Here is a 25,317-nt window from a genome sequence, read left to right as displayed (position 1 = left end):
TTTCATTATTGGCCACAATTTCAGAATCAGTTTTCATAATTACATGAAACTCTGATGAACCATCCAAATAAATCATGGGTTGTACATCACATTTATCAGTTATTAAATGATTTCTAACTGTCATTTGCTCCTCAGGTGAGTCAGTGGACTAGACTGTGTGAGTTGGACATTCCCTCTGCAGTGGAGGAACACTTACGAAATCCTGAAGACCAGATGTGTAGACTTCCTGCTGCGATCCTGAACTTAGAGAAGAGGTTAGGGGAACCCGTCAAGGTCCACAATGACGACAAGATTCGCAGACAGAAGCTACAGCAGCAGAAGAAGAGTGATTCTCAACTAAAAGGCCCCAGCACAGAGAGTCTAGATGGCCTGAATGAATCCCACCCTGGAGTTGAGCTCAGTGCTGCTCTGGGGAAGCTCTCTGCGGTCGCGGTTCCTTCTCCCTCCACCAGGGAGAGCTCTGACATCAGGAAAGTCAAGAGCACAGACCTTCCCGAGCTGGAGCATGTGTTTGCAGAAGGGCTGTATTTCACCCTCACTGACGTCGTCCTGCTCCCCTGCATCCATCAATACCTGGTAAAACAAACAAATCGAAAAACCGTTTTACGTTTAAATCACTATTCCTCACAGACAGAGTCATTCATTCATTTGTTTCTGGAGTAGAGTAGACCATTGAGGCTCACAGGTGCTTTCAAGTTATATCAAACACAGAAGTCTCCCGTGACTCTGACTTTTCCTACTTCAAGGTGATTTTCTCAGTCCCGCGTTAAAGGTGCATTGCGCAAAATTTGTGTTAAAAATAGCCCTTTTTCTAACCCATACATGATGGGCTGAATGAGCCCTTCTCTGATCACTGCGAATGCCTCTTTAATCCTGTACAGTAAAATAAATAAGAGGGATTCGGGACGGAATTTGAGCCTGGGCGTGACGTCATGCGCGTTCACGCTCACCTCGCTATATCTGGCAGGTTTGTGTATTCGCCGCCATTCTCCGTATAAGCGAAGACAACTTGAACGACAAAAATTGAGTCTACTTTCCACAAAAGTAAGAAGGATTCAAAGAGACCGGCTTGTAGTTCAGTCCAAACCCCAACACAAACTCCACATAAGACAAAGAAAATAAAAACTTTTGTCTAGTGCCAGGCGTCCGAATAAGACGAGAGTCAACATCGGCAAGGCTTTCAACAAATGGAGAGATCTCCGGTCTGTTCTAGGGCTCAAACGGAATCCTACTGTATACAAAGTAATAACTTATATTGTTCATGAACGTGTTTCCATAATAATACAATCATAAGTGGATACAGTAAGCACATAAAACAGTTTAACCGAAGTTTTCCCTCACACATAAGTTTGTCATTTACTCAAATGCCTTTCCTTTCATATATTTAGAATGACTTGCAGATTTATAACTTTATTACCTCTGAAGATATTATGACTAACAAAAGATTTGTGCGGCTTATGAACAGCTCGTGCAAGCGTGCTTGTGGTCCATGAGCGTGCACACCTCTGGTTGTAGTTTCACTTGTCGCCAGAGGGGGCGTAGTTCTGCAAAAACTCAGAAACTTGCGCAATGCACCTTTAAATAAGGCCACTAGTTTCTATTTCAATTGGGACTCTGAATTAGATTCATTGCAGTGTGATGTCCCTGGTCTCTCACTCTCAGAACTTTGACACGCCAGCATTCACTTGACTATTACTCATCAGTGGCATCTGGTTTATAAAGGTCTCTTCACAACATGAATTATAACTATGCACTTTTAAAAAATAAAGCTTCTTTATTGGTGTTGATGGTTCCATAAAGAACCTTGCAATCTTTCCATTCGAAAAAAGGTTCTTTATAGTGGAAGTTAGTTCTCTCGATTATTAAAATGTTCTTTAAACTAAGAAAAAGATTGGGTTTTTTTTTAAGAACTGTTCACTGAAATGTTCTTTAGGGAACCTAAAACGGTGGTTCTTTCGCAACCCCCCCACCACCACCTTTATTTTTAACGGTCTGTTAGATAAACTGTGTGGACACTATTGAAATAAAGTGCTAGATGACATTACTGCAGTTAAGTTTTATGCCGCATTAAGTGCTCTTTAAAGGGATACTCCACTTTTTTTGTTGGAAATAGGCTCATTTTACCACTCCGAAATAGGTTTTACCGTTTCCGAATCCATTCAGCCGGTTTTTGGATATTTAGAAGAATATCAGTAACCAGACAGTTTCTGGTCTCATTGACTTCCATAGTATATATTTTTTCCTTCTATGGAAGTCAATGAGACAAGAAGCTGTCTGTTTACTAATATTTTTCTAAATATCCAAAAATTGATCCAAAAATTGATTCGAAAACGGTAAAACCCAACTGTTTAACTCTGGGGGAGTTGTAAAATGAGCCTTTTTCCAAAAAAAGTGGAGTATCCCTTTAAGATCTGTTTCTACTAGGGACAATAATTATAACTGTGATGTTTTTTAGAATCGTTCTGTGCGAATAGAAAGTCCGGCAGCTTCAACTATAGTAATACAGAGGAACTATATTGTTGGAATCTCTTTCAGAGTGATTTTTTTTTTATATATATATATATCGCTGGTGACATTGACAACCAATCAGAATCCATCCTTTTCAGACTCCTTTGGTTTGGTTGGAGGTGATAAAGTGAAATGAATAGAGTGCAGTTCTGGAAGTAAAAATCTCATAAAAATTTCTCTTGATTTGATTTTGAATCTTTAAAGACAGTCCTACTCTCAGCTTCAAGGTTAATGGTATTTGCTTGAAGATGTCAGTCATCACATGAGTTTAACGTATTTTTTTTAAATAATCATGTTTGACAGTGGAATTTCTGGTGGAAAATTGGATTACCCATGATTCTCTCCACCAATCAGCTTATTTTAAATGTATTTTACTATTTTTCATTATTTTATTAGTAATTAATCATTATTTAATTGGTGATGCATGTATTATGGAAAAGAATGAGAACTTAATGTATTCCTCCACACAAAAAAACAAACTGTGCAGTGATATCTTGAGAGCTGAATATCATAGAGACTTTGTCTCTTTCAGACCATGCTGTGTCTCTGCGGTGAAGTGTGTACTTTTGTCATCTTTTTCTCTTTCTCTCTTGCTCTGTTCTTCCTCCTCTGATCATTGTTCATTCTTCTCTCCCTCTGCTCCTGTCATTCTCTCGCTCTCGGCTCTCTGTGGTCAGCGGCGCATCGGTGCCTCCTAGTTTCACACGCCGTCTAGCATGTCTCCCTCCTTCTGTCCTCCTCATCCCTTTCTCCCTGTCTTTCCTCTGCGGCGCGATGATAGCCGGGGTTGATCTCGGTTCAGTGGACACAGCACTCTGATGGGTTACTTAAGTCACAGCATCTCACTGTCAGTGTGCATTTTTTTAATATGCAACATACACACAGAGGCTTCACTTTCTCGCCTATTTGCCATAACGATTGCACATTTGTTTTCTGAAATGTGACCTCAGTTTTTACTCTTAAACTTTGATAAATGGCTTTAGTTTTGTTTGTCAAGTTCAAGATTCATCAGGCTCAAATTGTGAAAGAATGGTAGGGAGGGAGCATGAAAAATCTTTTTCTTGATTTTCTCTTGTTTTTGATGTTATTTCCATCAAGAGGTGCATGAAAAACTACACACTCCATCAATTAGGGTTAGAAGAACTGTTGCCGAATATATAACATGCTTGAAACATAATAATCACTGCAATAATGATCCAATCATATAGATTTGTCTATTTAAATCCAAATGACGACTTTTTTTATACACTGGGCACTGTATATATATATATATATATATATGAAGAGTTCAGATGCAAAAGCCTCTAAGTGCCATTTGAAATTTTCTTCTAAAATTATCATTTTTATCAAGCTTGTATATTTAAGTTCAGTTGTTTCACTTAAATGCCAATGAGGATTACTTATTAATTGTCATTTAAGTGAAATTACTGAACTTAAATATACAAGCTTGATAAAAATGGTCATTCTAGAACAAAATTTCAAATGGCATTTAGAGGCTTTTGCATCTGAACTCTTCATATATTGGGCTGTATATATATATATATATATATATATATATTAAATTCCATGTAACCATTTAGCAGACGCTTTCACCCAAATGAGAACAATAGAAACAAACCAACAACAGGAGTGCAACAATATGCAAGTGAATATGTATGTGTGTGTGTGTGTGTGTGTGAATTATACATAATGTGTGCATGTACATGTGCAAATATTTTGATATCTATATATTGAATTTTTTTAGAGCAATTAAAAAAATGATGGTAATGATAATTAGGCATATTTTACTTCCATATGCTCTTAACTGTAAAGCAAAAAATCTCATTGTAACTAATCTCACTGTAATAAATAATGTATATTATTATATACAGTATGTCTATATATATATATTTTTTTTTTTATTATTATTATTAATGCAGTTCTTTTTTCATATATCAATTTTATACACAGTCATATGAGATGTGAGGTTCTGAATATAATAAGCATCACGTCTTTGATTACACCATTCTAGATCTCCATCCAAAAGCACACCCCCTCTACCCTGTCCCGTCTGCCCTTGCTGCTGAGATGGTACCAGCGTGTGCAGGAGCTCCCCGGCGTACTGAGGGCCGCAAAGGATTGTGGGATGGCCCTCTTCAGTCCCAGCACGGTCGACCCTTGCCCTCCTCAGCCAGAGGCCCCACGATCCAGTGGAGCACAGCAGGACGGCCCCAAACTTAAGCAAGAGCCATTCATCGGGGGCCCGAGGCCAACTCTCACCAAGCTGCAAGTAATTGAATTTCACTCGCTCTCTTTTTCTCCCGCACTCTTGCTCTTTTATTTTATTCTCCTCATTTCTCTTTCCCTAACTCTTCCTTCGCACAGAAGGAGATTACACATGCCACGCACAGAAGCGCTTCTCTTTGCCACTTCACTAAACCTGTCAGAGGCGAACTCGCATAATCCCTAAACAGTGATCTGCTCTCAATACGTTCAGTGCTTTGCTCCCGTCCCTCTACGGCAGCCCCGTGTGCCACTGCGGGCCTGAACCGTGATGATAAAGGATTTATGCACTCCAGCGAGGCAGAACAGCAGCCGTACCGACTCGCTCTTAACTGATGGGACTCCCTGCCACTTGATACTTTAAGGAGACTGGTATTACGTGGCTGTCTGACTTCGACAAGCACTGCGAGTTCTTTCAGCTGTTCGTCTGACGTTCATTAGTTGTGCTAAAGACTATGTAGGGGGATATAACAGAGAAACTTCAATATACAATGAAATCCTTATTCATAAATAAAGAAACATTCATGAGTTTTATTTAAAAAGAAATGCATTGTGATCAATTGTGACTAATTTCATGCTTAAAGCCAGTGGTTCCCAAACTTTTTATCTTTCTACGTACACCCAGTCTTCCACTTTTCTATTAAGGCACAGTAGTTTTCCCCTTAAATTGATTTTCCAGTGCATTTTAACCCTTATATATACCTTTATAAAATGATGTTTTAAATAAAAATGTGTAATAGAGAAATATGAAATAATGGTGAACACGAAGAGATACTTTAAAATCCGCCAGTAGGTGGCAGTAAGTCACTGTCTTAATTACTGAGCCATTGAGTCATTCATTCATCCAGTAACAAGGCTGTATTTATAAATGGGTCATTGAATCATTGACTCTCCTGATTCGTTCAAAACCGCAGATTTGTTCACCAAACACCGTTGTATAATGCAGCTCTGTGGTGGTTTTTGTTGGAACTATTATTTAGTTGCAAAATTTAATGTATTTAAAGTGCACATCACTTAAAGAGCCCCTATCATAGCATTTGAAATGTTCCTATTTTTGTTTTAGGAGTTCCCAAAAACAGTTTAACGTGCATGCACTTTTACAAAGGTAAATTGTCGAGAACGGCAGTAATGTAGTGAGATTTGTAGCAGGATACTCTGCGGGCCATCTATCATATGCACGTTGCTTGTGTGGAATGGATACTGTCAGTTTTGAATGCAAAAGATGAGGTAATTTGATTGGATGTCATATGCTTGAGCTTATGCTTATGCTCGGTTGTAATGTTATTTTAAGGTTGGGTAGAATTAAATGAATGGGAAAGCTCAGCATTTTGTTCACGTACCCCCTCTGTCACCTCACGTGCCCCAGTTTGGGAACCACTGCTTTACGAAGGTCAAACGATCAGGAGAAACATGAATTCAGTGAACAGTTTTGCTTCATAAAAATAAGATATTAAATAAAACATGCAATTTTGCAGTTATTCTCTCTTTTGCAGACCATAAACTGTGGTTAATACCTTTGCTAATATGGCTAAATTTAAAATAAATCTACTGTGGCGAGTGGCAACTACAAATGCCTAAATTAGTTAAATTATAATGTAATTTTTCTCCACTTTACACAGTAACCTGTTTAGTGTTTGTACAATATAAACACTACCGTTTAAAAGTTTGGGGGTCAGTAAATAAATAATACTTTAAATAAATGAATCCTTTTATTCAGTTAGGTTGCATTAAAGTGATCAAAATTGACAGTAAATGCAAAACATTAAAAAAATTGCAGCTGTTTAACTGTTTTCAACACGGGTGTTTTTATATCATCAAACTATATGTTTTAATATGTGTTAAAATAGAAAACAGTTAAATTGTTATATTTTACTATATTACTGATCAAATAAATGTTGCCATGGTGAGCAGAAGAAATCCTTTCAAATGCATTAAAAATCTTATGACCCCAAACTTTTCAATAGTAGTGTAAATAGGTAAATAATTAGGCTTAGTTTACAAAGACATGCATTGCTGAAAATATATCAGGTGAATTATATAGATTGATTTATTTTATTTTAAACTATAAGTGAGTTTCATATTTCAGTCCATTAATTTTATTATAAAAAGTAACAGTTTAATTCATCATCATTGTCTTTAGGAATCCTACACACCACATGTTTTCATGTTATTAATAATGATGTATTATAACAAAACTGAAAGAAGCTATTTTTTTTCTCTCACAGTTCACTTAATTTCAATTCACAGTTCACTCTTTCACTCTTCAAACATGTTTGTCCTGAAAGGTGGGCTAACGTTTAACCACAAGTGTAAGATAAAGTTTGTCCTTAAACAAAAAGAACCATAGTGACCCTATACCAAGCCAGTCAAGCATCTAGACGTGTGTGAAACATTTAACTATATTAACTTTTTTTTTCTTGTGCAAGTAGAAAAAGCAGAAAGTAAATTTTTGGACATATATGATGCCAAAGTGGTTTTCTTTGATTATGGTAAAAATAAGTATACGTTGACATTTAAAAATGTCTTTCAAATGTATGCATGTTTTTACATTGTCACAAAATGATAAAACAATTGATATTTCTTTAAGATAAAGATGAAAGTACGGAAGAAGATTAGGGCCAAGCAATAATGAAAAAACAAAACCATCTCGAGATTAAAGTCATTATAATGTGGAATTAAACTCCTTAAATTATGAGAAAAAAAAGTCGAAAAACAATCTTGAGAATAAACTCATTAAATATCGAGAAAAGTCGTTGTATTTCGAGAAAAAAAAACGTGTTAAATTTCAAGAAAAAGTCGAAATACAATCTTGGAATAATCTCATTAAATGTTGAGAATAAAGTCGCTGTGTTGCGAGAGAAAAAAAACGTATTAAATTTTGAGAAAATTTTTTAAATAATCGTGAGAATAAACTAATTAAATTTCGAGAATAAAGTCATTGTGTTTCGTGAAAAAAAACGTATTAAATTTCGAGAAAAAAGTCTAAATAATCGTGAGAATAAACTCATTAAATATCAAGAATAAAGTCATTGTGTTTCGAGAAAAAAAACGTGTTAAATTTCGAGAAAAAAGTCCAAATACAATCTTGAGAATAAACTCATTGTATATCGAGAATAAAGTTGTTGTGTTTCGAGAAAAAAAAAACGTATTAAATTTCGAGAAAAAAGTCGAAATACAATCTTGAGAATAAACTAATTAAATTATGCGAGAAAAAAAAACGTTGAAATGAAATATAAAGAATAACGCATTCGATCAGTGTTCATTGCATAGCCTTCTGATATAGGACATGGCAGAGTTGTATCATTAGTCAAGCTATATTTTAGATTTTATTTCAGTAACAAAGAAATACTATCAACTTTAGCACTAATGTATTGCATTAAAAGTGTCACTGAATTTGCCCATGCAGAACTTTATTGATAAAAGATGTTCGAGCCATCACTTCAACAACGAACAGCGCTGGCCCAAAAGCACTCTGGCATATGGACAGCTAATATGATCAGTCGTAAAACCGTATGCACGGTATTGCCAGTAATGACTGTATAGATGGTTACAGTCGTGACATTCTGTGGTTGGAGGCGTACACAACCAATAACGATCCTAAAGTAATAGCCAGTTAGCTACTTCATAAAAAACAGTTACTGGCATAGGAGGGTGTCCTGAGAGCTCCGCGCGTACGGGGACCAAAAAAAGGTAGTGTGGCATCAATGCAAAGGTTTTTACAAAGTAACCATGGTGACAGTTTCTCAAAACACGACTTTATTCTCGAAATTTAAAGAGGTTTTTTTTCTCGAAACACAACGACTTTATTCTCAAGATTGTAATTCGACTTTTTTTCTCGAAATTTAATGAGTTTTTTTTTTCTCGAAACACAACGACTTTATTCTCGATATTTAATGAGTTTATTCTCAAGATTGTGTTTCAACTTTTTTCTCGAAATTTAACAAGTTTAACCTCGCATTATAATGACTTTAATCTCGAGGTGGTTTTATATTTTTGTTATCACTTGGCCCTAATCCTCTTCAGTATGAAAGAAATGTCAAATTCAGTGACTTATATATATATATTGTTGATTTAGTGTTCAAATTGGTTTGGGGCCACTATATCAAAATGTTTGGTACCGCAAGCATACTTTTTAAGGGCTGTTACTCATGTACCCCTCTACTTGCAGACCCCCATGTTTCCTCACCTTTCCAGATAATAATGCACCTTTAAGAGGCTGTATTACATGGACAGCTCAGCTTGTGGCATCATCATAACTGTCCTGATGAGCGCTCTTTTTTTCCTCCCCAGAGGAACCGCCGATTCGGTCCATAACCTCCTGCACAGTCTTCTGCCTGCTTATTCAATTTCCCACCACTTCCATAGCATTCCTGCTGATTTACCCAGCATCTAAATGACCCACAAACTCTAGCAACACTACATCCCCCGGTGCAGAAATCTGCCGATAATGAGTAAAGAGCCCGCAGTGGTCTCATACACTTCTGCCGTACGACTCCCGCAGGAGAGGCAAACCGAGTAGCAATGCTGGATCTCTGTACTGTCTGCCCCGGACCACAATGCTGAAGTCGAGTCCCTAGCAGGTGATAAAAAAAAACACAGCTGTCGTCTAGTTTTCAGGCCTGCTGCAGGACTTCCAGCTTTGTATGTGTGCGCTTGGTGTTTGCCACCTCTCCCATTCAGCTACTATAAATCAGATATTTCCCGTCACGCTAGTGGATATCAATTTGGTGTGTGTCAATGAGTTGGAGCTCAGCAGGCTCTCTTAATGCATAGCAGTCCACTGGGATTTTCCAGGCTGCGTGCTTTCTGCTTTAGGTCTGCTCTGCAGCTGTTGCTGGTGGCTCATTGCTTTAGAGCAAATTACATTTTTATTCTCGGAGCCAAACCTTATGGCCAGCCTGGATTTGTAATGTCAGGGCAGTAAACATAGATGCACCGTTGCAATAGCTACTGTTTAACAAGCAGAACCAGGCTCGTTCTAAATCAGTGACCAAGAGCATCTCAGGAGCTTCATTTGATGGTTTGAGATGGTTTTACTCAGTTTAGTCTCTGCTAAAGTGTGTCATTAGACAGATTAGCAGAGTTTTGATATACTGTGTATTGTGGTTAATCTCAGCATGTCTGGAAGGCTTTGTTGACCTATTCCAGAAAACATGGGAGTTAACTATCCATTTTTTAATCTTGTTTTGTTTCAGGTATTGAACAATATGTGTATTTGACTTTTAAACGTATATTTCATTGTTTAATAATGTTAAATGCAGAGTTTAATTACCAAAATCCTTTTTTTTTTTACTTAAAATGTCATTGTAAGTGCACAGGGGTCATACACCGCAACAAAACTACTTAAAATTAAATCGTGTGTGATGTCACACAGGGACTTATCGGAATGTCATTTTACTGTTATTCACTGGAAGTTAAATGGTAAAGTTTTTGTGTTAATGCAATGTTAACCATTAACCGTGTTTACTGTAATATGGGAAAGTAACTTCACTTATTTTAAATATACAGTGTTTCTCTTCAGACAAAGTGCATGAGTCATATAGACTAGGCTTCAACTTTTTTTATGCTTCTGTTTCTTTGCATCCTTTTTGAATCTTAAAGGGCTAGTTCACCCAAAAATGAAAATTCTGTCAGTATTTACTCACCCTCATGTTGTTCCAAACCCGTAAGACCTTCGTTCATCTTCGGAACACAAATTAAGATATTTAAGATATTAAGATCGCTCCTGCATACAGTCCATAGGCTTCTTGAGGGACTGGCTCTTGCTGTCCCCGAAAAGTCACATCGTTAAAATAGTCCAAGTGACTACAGGGGCTCAATCTTAAGTTTATCAAACGACGAGAACACTTTTGTGTGCAAAAAACAACAAAAATAACGACTTTATTTCAACTATTCGTTTATTTCTCCCTCTGCGTGAGTCAGGTTACTAGTTTAATAGCGCAAGCTTCTGTTATTGTACCTCACACGCATCACACACACATGACCAGCGTCGGCCAATAGTGAGCCTACGTGTGACGTAGCTCTACGCAATCACACTACGTTAACTGACTACAGGCCCATGGAGAAGGAAGTGAATAGTTTAAATAAAGTCGTTATTTTTGTTGTTTTTTTGCGCACAAAAGTGTTCTCGTTGTTTGATAAACTTAAGATTGAGCCCCTGTAGTCACTTGGACTATTTTAACGATGTCTTTAATGACTTTTCGGGGACAGCAAGAGCCAGTCCCTCAAAAAGCCTACGGACTGTATGCAGGAGCGATCTTAATATCTTAAATATCTTAATTTGTGTTCCGAAGATGAACGAAGGTCTTACGGGGTTGGAACAACATGAGCGTGAGTAAATACTGACAGAATTTTCATTTTTGGGTGAACTAACCCTTTAATACTTTAACTTTTCCTTTAGTTTCTTATTGTTTGTGCATTTTGTTAAGCAAAAAGTCTTTCCTAGAGGTTTTAACACCAATCTGACCCTGCCTTCACTCCTTCACTTCACTTCGTTCCACATGAGTTTGTTTAATCATTCAGGTTAATTTCATTGTAAGTAGGTGACTAACCTCATCTCGTCAAACTGGTGAAGACTTGTTTGTACTAAAAAAGTACCCTATGAAATCCCCCAACACAACACCATATGTTCTGTAGCATTGCATGTATTTTGCATCTTATATTCTCAATGAGGAATAAACGTCGGAGCACACTTTTTACCCTTCTAGGTCTTCTAGGTCTCTTTAATGATTAAGAACCAACTAGAAAAATGTCAAATCAATTACAGAACTTTAAATTAGTTTGTAAAGTGGGATGAACTGCTCTGTAACGGGTTCCTGATTTAATTAGCATCTTGTCTCAGGCGTTCTGAGGAAGTGTGAGCAGTGGTCATGTGGTTGCCTGGAGGCTTCTGTCAGGAGTGGTTTAACCTGTTCTTATGTCTTCTTATGTCCTGTAGGAAAAAGGGATAGACGCTGTTTACACCGCTCACCCTTGCCCGTCATGGACCGTTGATTGGGAGAGCCTACCAATGGCCGTCAACCCCACTGAAGGTAACCTCGGCTGTAATTTCCAAACAAGTGGAACACAACCCTACTCTTACCATACCAATAGTGATAAGCATCTTTTTGATTCATGTAATATTGAAATATTTGTGTAGAACCATTTTGGTAGTCATGTATTCGATCCCAGTTCTTTCCATATTCTATGTTAGTAAAACCTTGTCATTTGTATCATTTCCATCAGCCACGTTGAGAATTGTTTTCCGGCTCTCTAATGAAGCATTTAAAATTGTAACCCACTCTGCTTGGCAAGTAATGTACTTGACAAAGAAATTACCAAGGAAGTGATTTAATTTGATTTAACTGTTGCTGCTTCACACAGAGACTACGAAGGAAATGGCTTTAATATGATTTCAGCTATTGATGAAGTGACAGCTTTATGTCTATGATTGATGGGCATCAAGTTAGCATATAATAAGCAATCTAAAATCAGTAACGGACACTTTATCTGTTATCTCCAGGCATTGCTTTGCCTTTTTGGAAGAAAATTTATGCTATACCTGTAGAAATGCGTTTCTGAGCAGAGATTGTTCTGGTTGTCCTGTGTCATGAGCTCTCCACAGCCGTGTTCTGGAGTCTTAACTAGCTCAAACAGCAGGCAGCTGTTTTTCACCAGGAATGAGCGAGATGCCAATCACCTTGCACAGACAGACGCTCGAGCTCCGTGTAGAGACAGAAATCCAGTTCGTTCAAAGAGTCTGGAAACAATCCTCATCGACTCACGCCCCTGAGAGAATAATTTACTTGAGTTTAAAAACTACGTATATTTTCAGTTGGTAAGAAAGAAGGGATTTCGGAGTTTGTGCACAAAAAAATTTGGTACCTAATAGAGCCCGACCGATAAAGGATTTTGAAGGCCGATACAGATGCAAATATTTTTGGGTTTTAAAATCCGATATATCGGCCGATATTTTATTTTATTTATTTAATTATTTATTTTAAACTGGACATGATAGTCACAAATTTTGTCATGCTTATTTGAGTTAAGAGAACTGATGGGGATGTTCTTTTAATTGTTATTCAAGCAATGTATGTATCGTGCCCAACTCAACGAGTGTTGCCAACAGGAACGGTGTAGAGTGCCCTCTGGTGGACAAACTATACAACTCCAACACTCGTGACATGGTTCAAGCGTGTTTCGTCCGTTTTTATTTTATTTTTGAAATATTCATTTATCTGCCATTATAACTGCCGATACCGATAGTTTGGAAAATGCCTAATATCGGTCTGCCGATATATCGGTCTGGCTCTAGTACCTAATTTTATGCTTCAGTAGAACTGGGTTTGACAGCCTTAAAAATTGCATTACATAGAAGAGACAGCATGAACATTCTTCAAATAGTCTTCTTTTTCTTCCATTGATAAATGGAAATATGACATAAGTGTAAAAAAATGACAGAAATTTCTCAATGTTTTTGTCCATACAGTATAGCAGATTCAGTGTACTGTAGTAACTGCTTTTTGCTGGACAGGCCAAGGTCATGATTTTTAGTCTCTCTCAAAATAAAAACCTATTCATCTTCCATTTGCATTCTAAGATTGCTTATTATTTGAGGCTTTTAGGAGATTTTTCCGTTCAGCGCAGTCTGTAGTGAACTTCCATTGCTCTGTTCACATTTGCATCAAACTCTTTTTCAGAAATGAACTCCCAAATGTCTATAAATGATTGTCATGTTCCCTGGACATTTTTGATGGTTCTTTAGTCATGTTGCCTCTTTTCTGCTGATTTTCTAGTGTTTTAAAGCAGGGCCCTTCAGAGAAAACAGTCGCACTCTGAACGTAGGCACGTAGATGAACCCCCACGTAAAAAAAAAGTATGCTGCTTTTATTTGTTCCCATTTTCTAGTGTTTTAATGCAGGGTCCTTCAGAGAAAACAGTTCTGAGAACAAGTTGCACTTTGAACATAGGCATGTAGATGAACCCCCACGTAAAAAAAGTATGTTATTCGGTACCATTTTTTTAAAAGCAAAGTATGTTTTTAAAAAGATGGTACTATCTTGGTACTTTGCTTTAAAAGCAAAGTATCTTTTTAAAAGCAAAGTATGTTGCTTTTATTTGGTAACATTTTCTAGTGTTTTGAGAACAAGTCACATTCTGAACATACAGTAGGTTTGTACAGTAGATGAACCCCCACATAAAAAAGTATGTTGCTTTTATTTGGTACCATCTTTTTCTTTTACTATTGCAGCTCTGTCTTTCAGCATGCGCCCACACACGCTTCACCGTAATGTCTTTTCAAGTGCTGAATCCATGTTCACAGAGAGGCCTGTGTATGTCCTGCTGTTTGTTATGAATCCTCAATCGCTTCAGCGCTCCACTAATCGCTCCTGTCATCTTTCAACATTCAGGTAACCCGTAGAGTGAAGACAAGCTCTATTGTTATGAGATTGTCATAGTCTGCAACTGTTGGAGAAAGTGTATCAGCAGTCTGCCTGCGCCACCCAAATCTCTGACTCTTGAATTTTTGTATCCTAACTTTTAAACCAGATTACTCAAGCAGACATGTATATGTCTGGTCAGCAGATCCTGCCTTCCTACACAAAGGGAAAAAAAAAACATCTCCTGAGTTGTTAGTGCTTGCCAGGAGAGCTTCTGACTAGAAGATGGTGTAGGAGTGCCTCAAGGCACTGTGTTGGGCCACTCCACATTGTTGGACTAAAAACAGTTTGTAAATCTTCTCACTATGTGTGTGGTGATTTACCCCAAGTATGTCTCTTCTGGGACATGTCTGCTTTTCTTGTAATATTTTTACATGCATTTAGTTTCAGAGTCGATGACTGCGTCATTGGATAAGATGTTAGTACGTGGGCACGTCTATAGAGGAGCTGTCGTATGGACAAGATTACAAATGAGTCGTGTTTCATTTGGGAGACAGGCTTCGCCACTAGAGTCTTTAGAAATTTGACATGCTTCGTTCCTAAAAAGGCAGCGACATAAATGTATTGGCCGTTTTCTTTGGGAGCCATTTTAGCTAAATATTTAGACGTTTGTGAGACTACCGCAACTACCACCCACATTTTGCGAGCCACCTCCACACTGCTGATAAATATTGTTTTAAATTGAGGACAGTCTGTGGGTGGATTGCATCGCCTGGGTGTCTATTATGCAGTTTGTCGAGAGCAGGAGAGAGAACTAGTCGCTGTCACCACTACAGAGCAAGAGAAACCCCAGGGCCACCTGGGAAACGCGGTTGGCAGTGGTGCCATGAATGTGAATTTATTTTCACTGTCAACACCAGCCCTGTTGAGTATTAAGAGACTCCACTGTGTTTATGTGGGAAGGGGACATTTACATGGGACGCGCATTCCGGACGCATCTGCCTGTTTTGGCAACTACTTGTCTGAATTGCTTCATCTCTAGACAGTTTATGGCCTAGGAGGAGGGAAGTTCAACAGCCTACAGCACCTTCAAAGATGCGTTATTGCTCAGTCACATGATTGAATGACTTAGAAATGCTGCTTCATCTCAAGGACCAGGCTTTGACTGTTGGCAAACGTATGGTCCGTACTATGTTTTAGACTGGAAGACCAACTGTGATGTTAGGACAGATAAATCTGAAATCAATGATACACCAGTAAGATGTCGGCATCCAACCCTGTAGCAACCTTGCAAACATAGCTTTGTTTCTTCATTACTTAAAATAACCTTTGCACCATGATTCTTGGAAACTGTCTGTTAGATTTCAAACTGTTCTTGCCATTTTAATGTGGAATTTGCTTTAGACAGTCTGTGGCAGTGCAGTCTGAGGTAGAGATTACATGCTGCTTCACCTGTATTAAAGGGATACTTCACCTCTGGAAAGATGAATGTGTATTTAAAATGGGTCATTTATGTTCAAGAAATGTGAAATTATTTTTGAATTTGGAGCTTTCTAGACTGAGAAAAGCCAGAAAATGTATTTTTGGGTTATGTGGATGAAAGACAACAACTCCCAGAATGCACTTGCTTCGCTGTCCTAGGAGGCCACGCCTACTGGTAACAGAGCGCAGTGGTTAAACAACAAGTCTAGGCTACTAGTGATAAGTCTGTGTTTCAAGGTTTCCTAAAATGTCCGAGATTCGGCTTTTGCATTCTAGAGTCGCCATTCGTTATGTTTACTGTGGCAAACAGGGCGAGGTTAGGGCCGCGGGAGAACGGCGCGAGGCCGGTGGCGTGATTACCGATGAGCGACACCTGTGAGGCGTGTCTGTCTCGTATCTCTCACAGAGGAGCGGGAATTTTCTTAGCAATGCTAAAACGCACGTCAACTGATCACTAGTTTAGCGTTCATGTAAACACTACATTCAGATTCACCAATCGGAATGAATTCAGTTAGATTGAAACAAGGTGTGCATGTAAACAAAATGACGATTTTTGGCGTCATCAGAGGATTTTTTTTAAATGCATAAATCGGGTGGAAAGCATGATAATTCGAAAATACTACAGGTTTTTTACTAATACAACGCTTAATCCTAAATCCTGAAGCATCCCTTTAACACATTCAGAAGCATTGTGAAGAACTATCCTGAATTTTCCAGATACCTGAATTTGTCAGTGTTTTTGCTTCCACTTCTCAAATTACTATTCACCATTACGAGTTGAAAAAAAAAAGCCTTTTAATTTCCAGTTCAGTTCCTGAATTTGAATTTAGGCAGCAAACATGATACAGAATTGCAATTCAAATTTGAACATAAGGATGTAGAATTAAAATAGCTTGAAATATATGGAAATATGTTTTAACTGAATGTTTGCATGACAAAGCCTTTTGAAAGATTTAAAACCAGTTTTAAAATGAAGAGTTCAGATGCAAAAGCCTCTAAATGCCATTTGAAATTTTCTTCTTTAATGATGATTTTTATCAAACTTGTATATTTAAGTTCAGTAATATCACTTAAATAACAATTAATATGTAATTATCATTGCCATTTAAGTGAAATTACTGAACTTAAATATACAAGTTTGATAAAAAATCATCATTAAAGAAGAAAATTTCAAATGGCATTTAGAGGCTTTTGCATCTGAACTCTTCAAATGTTTGAGGCCTTGATAGGCCTTACTGACAACCTTTTTTTTTTTTTTTAAATGACGCCTATGGTATACATTTGTATTTAGTTTATATATCTCATTAAGCGCTTTTAATTTTATATATATATATATAAAAATACAATTGAAGAGTTCAGATGCAAAAGCCTCTAAATGTCATTTGAAATTTTCTTCTAAAATGACTATTTTTATCAAGCTTGTATTTTTAAGTTCAGTAATTTCACTTAAATGACAATTAATAGGTAATCTTCATTGCCATTTAAGTGAAATTACTGAACTTAAATATACAAGCTTGATAAAAATGATCATTTTAGAAGAAAATTTCAAATGGCACTTAGAGGCTTTTGCATCTGAACTCTTCAATTACAATCCTCCCTCCTGTAAATTGAAAGGAAGACAATTCTTCAATTCTGACAATTTTCTGGATTAACCAGATAATTGCAGACGAAAGTCCTACTCCCCCCCCCCCCCCCCCCCCCCCCATACTGTACATGTGCCAGCTACACTTCCAGGAGCCGATATTTTATTACGTTTGATTAATTAAGCCTCAATTTCTTCAGTTAGATTGGTTCAGTTAATCAATACCAATTAAATGTTGCTGTCAAAGCTGGCTTTCAGTTTTGTTGGTCCCAACTGGAGATTCATCAGCACTTTCTCAACTTGGTAGCTCTTCCACTAGCCTACACTCCAGCTTTAAATGAGTTTTAATTGATGAAATGTTTGAGTCATGAATGTGTGTGCAATACACCAGTCCTTTTTTATTTGATCCTATTTATTAATAAAATGCCACTTTCTTAACATGGTGTTATTTTTCTCATTATGTGAAGAATGTTTTTTTTGGGGTTTTGTCCTATATTTACACAAAAATGGTATTATAATTTACGGCCTGGTTACAGTGTAAAACAAGCATCTCTACCGCTGTCTTCTCAGCCTTTAGATTGTCCTAGTTAATTTTCATGCTGTGTTATTCTATTGTCATCCTAAATAATACATTGGATCAGGCCAAGCTCTCATTTATCTCTCCCTCTTCTATATTTTCACTGTATCTTCTTTTCTTTCCTTTCAGATTCTCATTTCATACGCAAAACATCTATTGTTAACCGTCAGATGCTGACCTCCACCTGTAACTCCTGTCTAGCTGTCAATTTATTTATTTTATTTTTCTTGAATGTCCTCTTGGGTATACTAGATTCCTGCTCTCTGTTGCATGGCTGTCAGTGATTTTTATTATATACACCATTTGTTATGAAGACTCAATTAAGAGTTTATTTTTGAGTTCATTTGAGTCTTTTTAGAAGACTAGGAGGCACAATTAAAATTCCTCTTGCTTTCTCACCTCTTTTCTTCTGTTAAAGTTGTAGTGTTAAACTGCAAAAAAAGCACCTTATTATCACCTAGGCCTTGTAAGCGGCTGTGAGGAGTTTTATCAACACTCATTTGAGTTGTGGTGCGGATGGAGTTTGGTTTTAGCAATATGTTTTTTTTCTGAACTGATAAAAAAGCGAAGGAAATTGAAGCATCTTTTGCTTGTTTACTGGGCTTTTTGGCCACATTTGTGTCCTCTTTTCCAATGCTAGGCCTTCTACTGCTGACATGTCTTGAGTGGTGCGATATAGACCTCATTAGGTTTAAAAGAATGGTAAAAAGCCAATGCCAGCCTTCTTGTTTACCAAACAGCGTTGTTGAATTGACAGGATGTCAGAATCTTCCACTTTTCATCTTCCACTTCCCAAGTGATGACTGCCACAATCTTTTAGAGGGCCTTTTTTAGCGGTGTCTACCACTGCTTACATTTATCTTGGGTATTTGCAGACGGATCACGGTTAGTGAGTTGCGCACCATTTCTTTTTTGTCTACAATGCAGGTGCAAAAAGATGGATGTAGTTGATTCCTGGAATGTGCTGAGTGTAGTTGTTGTCTTCAGAAGTGACAGCTATTTCCTGGAGTTCAAACATCAGTCAACGTCAGTTCAGAGAGCCAGTGCTTCACTTGAAGCTCTCTGTTGAATGATAACATGATGTTAAAGGCGAGATCGACGCATCAGTTAAGGTTACTCTGGATTTCAAACTTTGTGTCTAGGTAAAAGAGAGTTTATTGTAGGGTTTATGGGACAAAGATGCATCTAGTGCATTTACTTCATGCACCTTTTGGATCATCTGACATGCTCGTCTTCATAGGGCGGGTCAGCCCCCAACACGTCTGTTTTTCCAACACCCGACCTTCCTCGCAACTCAAGTGTGAATTTGAAACTCTTGGGTATGATGAAGCTGTTAGACAAACAGAACAACTATTGTACACATCGCTGTGGAACAATGTAATCTCTGACGTGTTGTTTGAATGCGGTGTAAGGGTGGTGTTTGGTTTCACAGGCTTTATTTACATTTCTCCAGAATAGGCATGTGTATGTTTTGGCGGCGTCTTTGTCCGACATGAACCCACATACTGAAGGTACGCACGAGGACATCAGTGTTATCATAGCTGTGTTGGATTGGCTGTTAAATACTATTTCCTGTGGAAGTAATGTAGAATGCGTTGAAGTATATGGGTGTTCCCAACTAACTCTGAAACCTAGATTTTTAAGAAGCGTTACTTAAATGATCTTATTTCTTTGTTAATTGGATAATAGTGATTTGTGAATTTATTGAATGGTGAATTTTAAACTTTTTTTTTTGTTTTGTGGATACAGTAATTATTTTAGATGTGTATCGTAACAAATAATGTCTTTATTGAGACCCTTCGAGTCCCTTCGAGTAAGATGGTCCCATAATTGGGACAGGTGTTGTTGATGGCATTTTTAACAAACAATTATTATAATTTATGGAGTTATTTAATAATTCAATGAATTGGATTCCATGAATTAAGTTCAAACATTTTCATTTTTGTATCATTACCTATAGGCCAGTTAAATGAAATTAGTCAATCCAAATGCATAATCTATTACTACTATGATATTTCTTCAATTAAAAATACGGGCCAATACTTGATTAATAGAATTATACGGTGTAATTCAGACTGGGATTTTTTTTATTTTTTTTTACCCAAATAAAGCTGAAAAAGACACTTTTCTTTAGAGCAACATACTCTATCACAAATTAACTGAAAGATAACAGCATCATGCATAATTGTTAAATGTGTAAAAATGTGTCATTCCAGCTGATATAACCAACGATAAGAGATAAGTTCTGCAATTTTTTTTGTAAAATTTAATTACAACTGAAAAACCTTAGTCTAAAACTTGGTATTGAATAAATTTGGGGGAAATGTGAGATTTTTAGCCACACAGCTATCGGTAAAGAGTCCCATGTGGCTCGGAAGATTCTGTTTTCTTTCACAGACACCATTTCCCAGGCCTCTCTTAAATCCTGACTTAAAGCCAGGCTCCTCTCTACCCGTAGTTTCTTGCTCATCTTTCTGTAAGAGTAAAACGTTTTTCGATTGGATAGTTCCTGTCAGAACTGGAACCATTCTGACTGAACGCACATGAATCCCAGCAGGCTTTTGATGGTTCATGCTTCTGCATCTAGCTACTCTATTGGACGTCTTTGTCAAATTAGGATCCAGCCCTTGTCTTGATAGTTCAGTTGTCCACAGTGAAATAAAGGTGCAAAGTCGAATGTACGGTTGCACAAATCACTTCATATTTTCTTTGCGCCCTCCCTAATGCCTGTTCTGCCGTGGATTTTTTGCTTCACTAATAAACCGAAGAGCTAATTTAATCTCTCCACTGTGCCTGATACTTGACAGCATGCCTGCCTGGAGATGGGTATCCTTTTCTAGCTGGTCTTCTCTCTTTGTCTTTGTAAGAATAAGATGCACACGTCCATCAAACACAAGAAGGTCCATAATAGCTGGTGAAAGCTGACTTTTAGAAGTATGCACTTGTGACCTTTCCCAATCAACTACCCTGAGGATGCCAAAAGCTGTAGACAAGGAAAAAGCCTTACAAAAACAGATTGGGCACTTGCAAACACCTATTGTAATATAATTTAAGAAATGTGTTATTTTTAAATGTTGCTTGTTAAAATCGTATTTTATAAGAATATACGCCAACTCTGACTGACCATCAAGATAATGGTCTACTTGCGACATCAAATTGGATCATGCTAACCAGACCTCAATCTCTTCCAAGAGGCTGTTTTCCCCTTTTCACAATATGTTCTTGTAAGAGTGATGAATAAATTGTGTTGTGGGGGGAGGGGGGAGGGGGGGGGGGGGTAAGATGTTTTATACATCTTTTAGCCCAAAAGCAATTTGAGGTTGAGATTTCGCAGTTATCTTGGCTCTCTTCAGAAACTATGCAGTGATTTGGTTGCCCTCGGAGCGGCGGTCAGGGAACATCATGTAAGAATGTGAAACACATTATTTTCAGAATGGCTGCTATGAATGATTAGAATGAAGTGGGACTGTTCATTAGTGTCAACATTTTCTGGTCTTGACTAGCATAATCTTTCCCTCTGAACGTTTCTTACTGAAGGCCAAATTGGCAAAGTGATTTTTGTAAAAATTTTATATCTTCTCTTTGTTCTGTCTCTCTGCCTGTTCGTTTACAATAATATCAAATATTACAATCTAAAATATTTTAGAACTTGACATAACTGGAAAACAATTATTTTACACATAAATTATTTTGCATAATGTAACAGTGCACAATCGCGCATCGAGTATTAACTAGAATAATCTTTAATCAGGAATACATTGGAAATGCAAACTTTAAAGGAGTAGTTCACTTTTAAAAAAAACTTTTGCTGATAATTTACTCACCCCCATGTCATCCAAGATGTCCATGTCATTCTTTCTTCAGTCGAAAATAAATTAAGGTTTTTGATGAAAACATTCCAGGATTTTTCTCCATATAATGGACTTCAATGGGAACCAAACGGTTCAAGGTCCAAAAGACAAGTTTCAGTGCAAACTGTTCAAAGGGCTTTAAGCGATTTCAGACGATGAATAAGGGTCTTATCAAGCGAAACAATCGCTCAACAAAAAATAACAAAGTTTACGTTTTATAAGCTCAAATGTTCGCCTTGCTCTGTTCTGTGATGCGCGTTCGTGACTCGTTTATCAAAATGAACAAATCTTTTTTTTTTTGTGACATTTGGTTCATTCAACGAATGAAGTGAACGAGTTGACTCAGGAAGAGGTCGAACAGGAGAGTCACGAATGCTCATCACAGAACAGAGCAAAGCGAGCATTTGAGCTTATAAAACAAACTTTATTATTTTTATTTTTTTTTAAATGAGCGATCGTTTTGCTTGATGAGACCCTTATTCATCGTCTGAAATCGTTTAAAGCCCTTTGAACAGTTTGCAGTTTGCACTGAAACTGTCTTTTGGACCTTGAACCGTTTGGTTACCAGTAAAGTCCATTATATGGAGAAAAATCCTGGAATGTTTTCATCAAAAACCTTAATTTCTTTTCGACTGAAGAAAGAATGACATGGATATCTTGGATGACATGGGGGGGTGAGTAAATTATCAGTAAAAGTTTTTTTTTTAAAAGTGAACTACTCCTTTAACCAATACAGGATTAAACTGAACAAAGTATATATGCAGGGGATATATATATATATATATATATATATATATATATATATATATATATATATATATATATATAAATGCAGGGGATAATCAGGAACTAAATAAGATGCAGCTGATAATGATTAATCACAGAAACCAAGGAAACTGAAACTAAACCGAGCAGGGAAACAGGAACTAAAGGAAACGGAACAGAATATCAAAATAAGAGTCCAGTTATCTCCTTTTTTCAAGACTGATCTAAAAGTCTAAACAATTTTGAGATAACAAATTACAATAATAAATTTGTCAGTTTACATCTTAGTTTTTAGCTTAATTGTTAGCAATTTAAGGGGACCACTATTAGTATAAAACGTTGGTTGTTTTAGGGACAATTGGGCCCATCTTGCTTTGTCTGAAAGCTTCAAGAATGTTCTGGAACTCAAGTTTCAACAAAGGCTTTTCACAGGCATCGACTCTGTTTACATTGTGATCTCTGAGATATTGTGGTCTGAGGTGCAGAGCATTGCTGATGGATGACTGACGATAAGAGATCCTCAGCATATAGAGCGAGGAGAGAGTTTTGAATAGATATGCTCCACAGGACAAAACTTCTCTCACTTATCCTCTGTTTGTTTTATCGCTCTGGTTTTTGTATAAATTCTGCGCTCCTGTGAGAACAGACTGACCTGTGGCGGTTCCAGTGGGGGACGATCTGAAGTGTTTTGGATGGAAAACAAAAGCAGGCAGTGCTGTACGTGTGAAGAATACACATTGGTTTTAATTGCTAGTTGTCACTGTGAGAATGAACAAGGCTCTGGATTCATTTATTACCCCGTTTTATGTCATTGCCCTTCCACAAAATGCTCAAGTCAATAACGGGTTGCACTAATCAAGCTGTCATCTTTACTAATGAGTTTCCCTATATTGGTTAACCTCAGAGTCACTTCATAGAAGGCGTCTTTAAGCTTCCGTTGGCTGCCGTCTACTTCCCACACGATCCGCGTGGGTTCCCTGGGAACGTGAGCTCAGCCAGATGGGCCGAACTAGCGCCACCGCTCATGCTTTATTATGGACGCAATACAGCTGTTGTTTTTTCTCTCTCAGCAAATGTGTCCGACTCCAAACGAGAGCTCAGGGCTGGGGAGAGACTGCCGGCTGTGCCGCTTCTTCCCCACTGCTCTTCCAGTTTCCTCTGAACAATGTAATCATGGAGACACAGGCCCTTAGTTTGTCAGAAAACAGCCTTGCTGTCATACTTTATGTGTATGTCCTCTTTGAAATCACTAAGAGGTCGTTAAAAGGCCATTAGATGCTTCAGTTGAAAATGTCTCTGCATTTGTGGAAAATGGCCCTCAGGCTACATACGCATTCAATAACTAATGCTCAATTTTGTTGCATGTTTTTCCCTTTTTTATTCTGGGTTGACTTGTTTGATAGCTGAACAAACATGGTTTTAGTCTCGTTTTATTTAAATACTGTGGCAAAACCTTTGTGTTAGACGTGAACTGTGGTAGTACCATGGTTTTGCAGTTGCTTGCAGTATCGTATAAACGGTGCCATGATAGATTTAAAGGGATACTCCACTTTTTTTGGAAATAGGCTCATTTTACAACTCCCCCAGAGTTAAACAGTCGAGTTTTAGCGTTTTCGAATCCATTCAGCCGATTTTCTGATATTTAGAAGAATATCAGTTACCAGACAGTTTCTGGTCTCATTGACTTCCATAGTATATATTTTTTTCCTACTATGGAAGTCAATGAGACCGGAAACTGTCTGGTTACTGACATTCTTCTAAATATCAGAAAATCGGCTGAATGGATTCGAAAATGGTAAAACTCAACTGTTTAACTCTGGGGGAGTTGTAAAATGAGCCTATTTCCAAAAAAAGTGGAGTATCCCTTTAATAATAATTTTGCTGTATTAACACCAAAGCATCACACAGTCTTGTAATAAAAGTACATTATATGGATAATACCATATGTTTTTGTCATGTGCTACGTAAGTGTTCAAAAGTTTGGGGTGAAGATTTGTTTCAATATTTTTAAAAGAAGTTCTGCCCACAAAGGCCACATTTATTTGATAAAATACAGTAAATATTATAATATTGTGAAATAATATTGTTACAATTTTCTATTTTACATTTTAAAATGTAATTTATTCCCGTGAATCAGAGCTGAATTGTCAGCATCATTACTCCAGTCTTCAGTGTCGCATGATCCTTCAGAAATCATTCTAATATGATGATTTTGGCATAACTGATGAGATGATAAGATGTCATAACTGTCTATTCTGGCTCATTCTACACCTTTCTCCTCAAATATTTAGACGCTATATCAGTGAAACACAGTTTTTATACAGGTTGTGGTGTTATTTTCAGAAAAATTCATTTCAAACAGACTTTTTGAAGTGTCATGGTTTGTGTTTTAATGCAGATTTGTGTGTGGATAAAGGGATACTCACGCATTTTTTTTTTCTTTTTCGTATTAAACTATGTTATTCCATTAACTAAGATGAGTTGATGCATACCTCTCTCATCTCAGTGCGTGCACTGAATCGCTCTGGCACTTGAGACACTTTGATCGCACTTAACTAGTCCAGATCATTCAAACTGGGCCAAGCAGAGAAAAGCGCAATGTTTTATTTTGTTTTACTGTCCTAGGTCGAGTTACACTGCTCGAGTAACTGTATTTAAATAGGGAAAACGTGGAGGTGTTTGTCTTAGTTAAGGGAATAACAGTTTAATATGAAAAAAGGGTGGAGTATCCCTTTAATCTTTTAGGCTTAATATAACATTGAACCTTGTCATGTCTGTCTGAAATGTCTCGCGTACACGCTGGGTAATTCAAATGGTTTCAAACTCTTGCTTGTCTACTTTGAGAATTAACTTTGTTCATGTTTGACCTGAATGTGTCAGTGTTTGTAAAGTACAAGTGGATATTTTTAGCTATTAAGTTCAGCTGTCAAA

General features: G+C 37.3%; 1 protein-coding gene across 5 annotated transcripts in view; it reads left to right on the top strand.

The window, feature by feature from the left end:
- The window catches only part of gstcd (glutathione S-transferase, C-terminal domain containing), an 82,736-nt gene that overhangs the window by 31,623 nt on the left and 25,796 nt on the right, over positions 1-25,317 (top strand). For all 5 annotated transcript variants that reach the window (XM_039688783.2, XM_039688766.2, XM_039688775.2 and 2 more), the window contains exons 3-5: positions 136-576; positions 4,520-4,777; positions 11,708-11,801. In XM_039688783.2, coding sequence (XP_039544717.2) covers positions 136-576; positions 4,520-4,777; positions 11,708-11,801 — 793 coding nt within the window. The remainder of the gene's footprint in view (positions 1-135; positions 577-4,519; positions 4,778-11,707; positions 11,802-25,317) is intronic.

This window comes from Pimephales promelas, chromosome 6 (assembly GCF_988280905.1).
Source record: "Pimephales promelas chromosome 6, fPimPro1.hap1.1, whole genome shotgun sequence".
Classification (NCBI taxonomy): domain Eukaryota; kingdom Metazoa; phylum Chordata; class Actinopteri; order Cypriniformes; family Leuciscidae; genus Pimephales; species Pimephales promelas.
The sequence above is the reverse complement of the archived record's forward strand: the minus strand, read 5'-3'. Positions and strand labels throughout refer to the sequence as shown.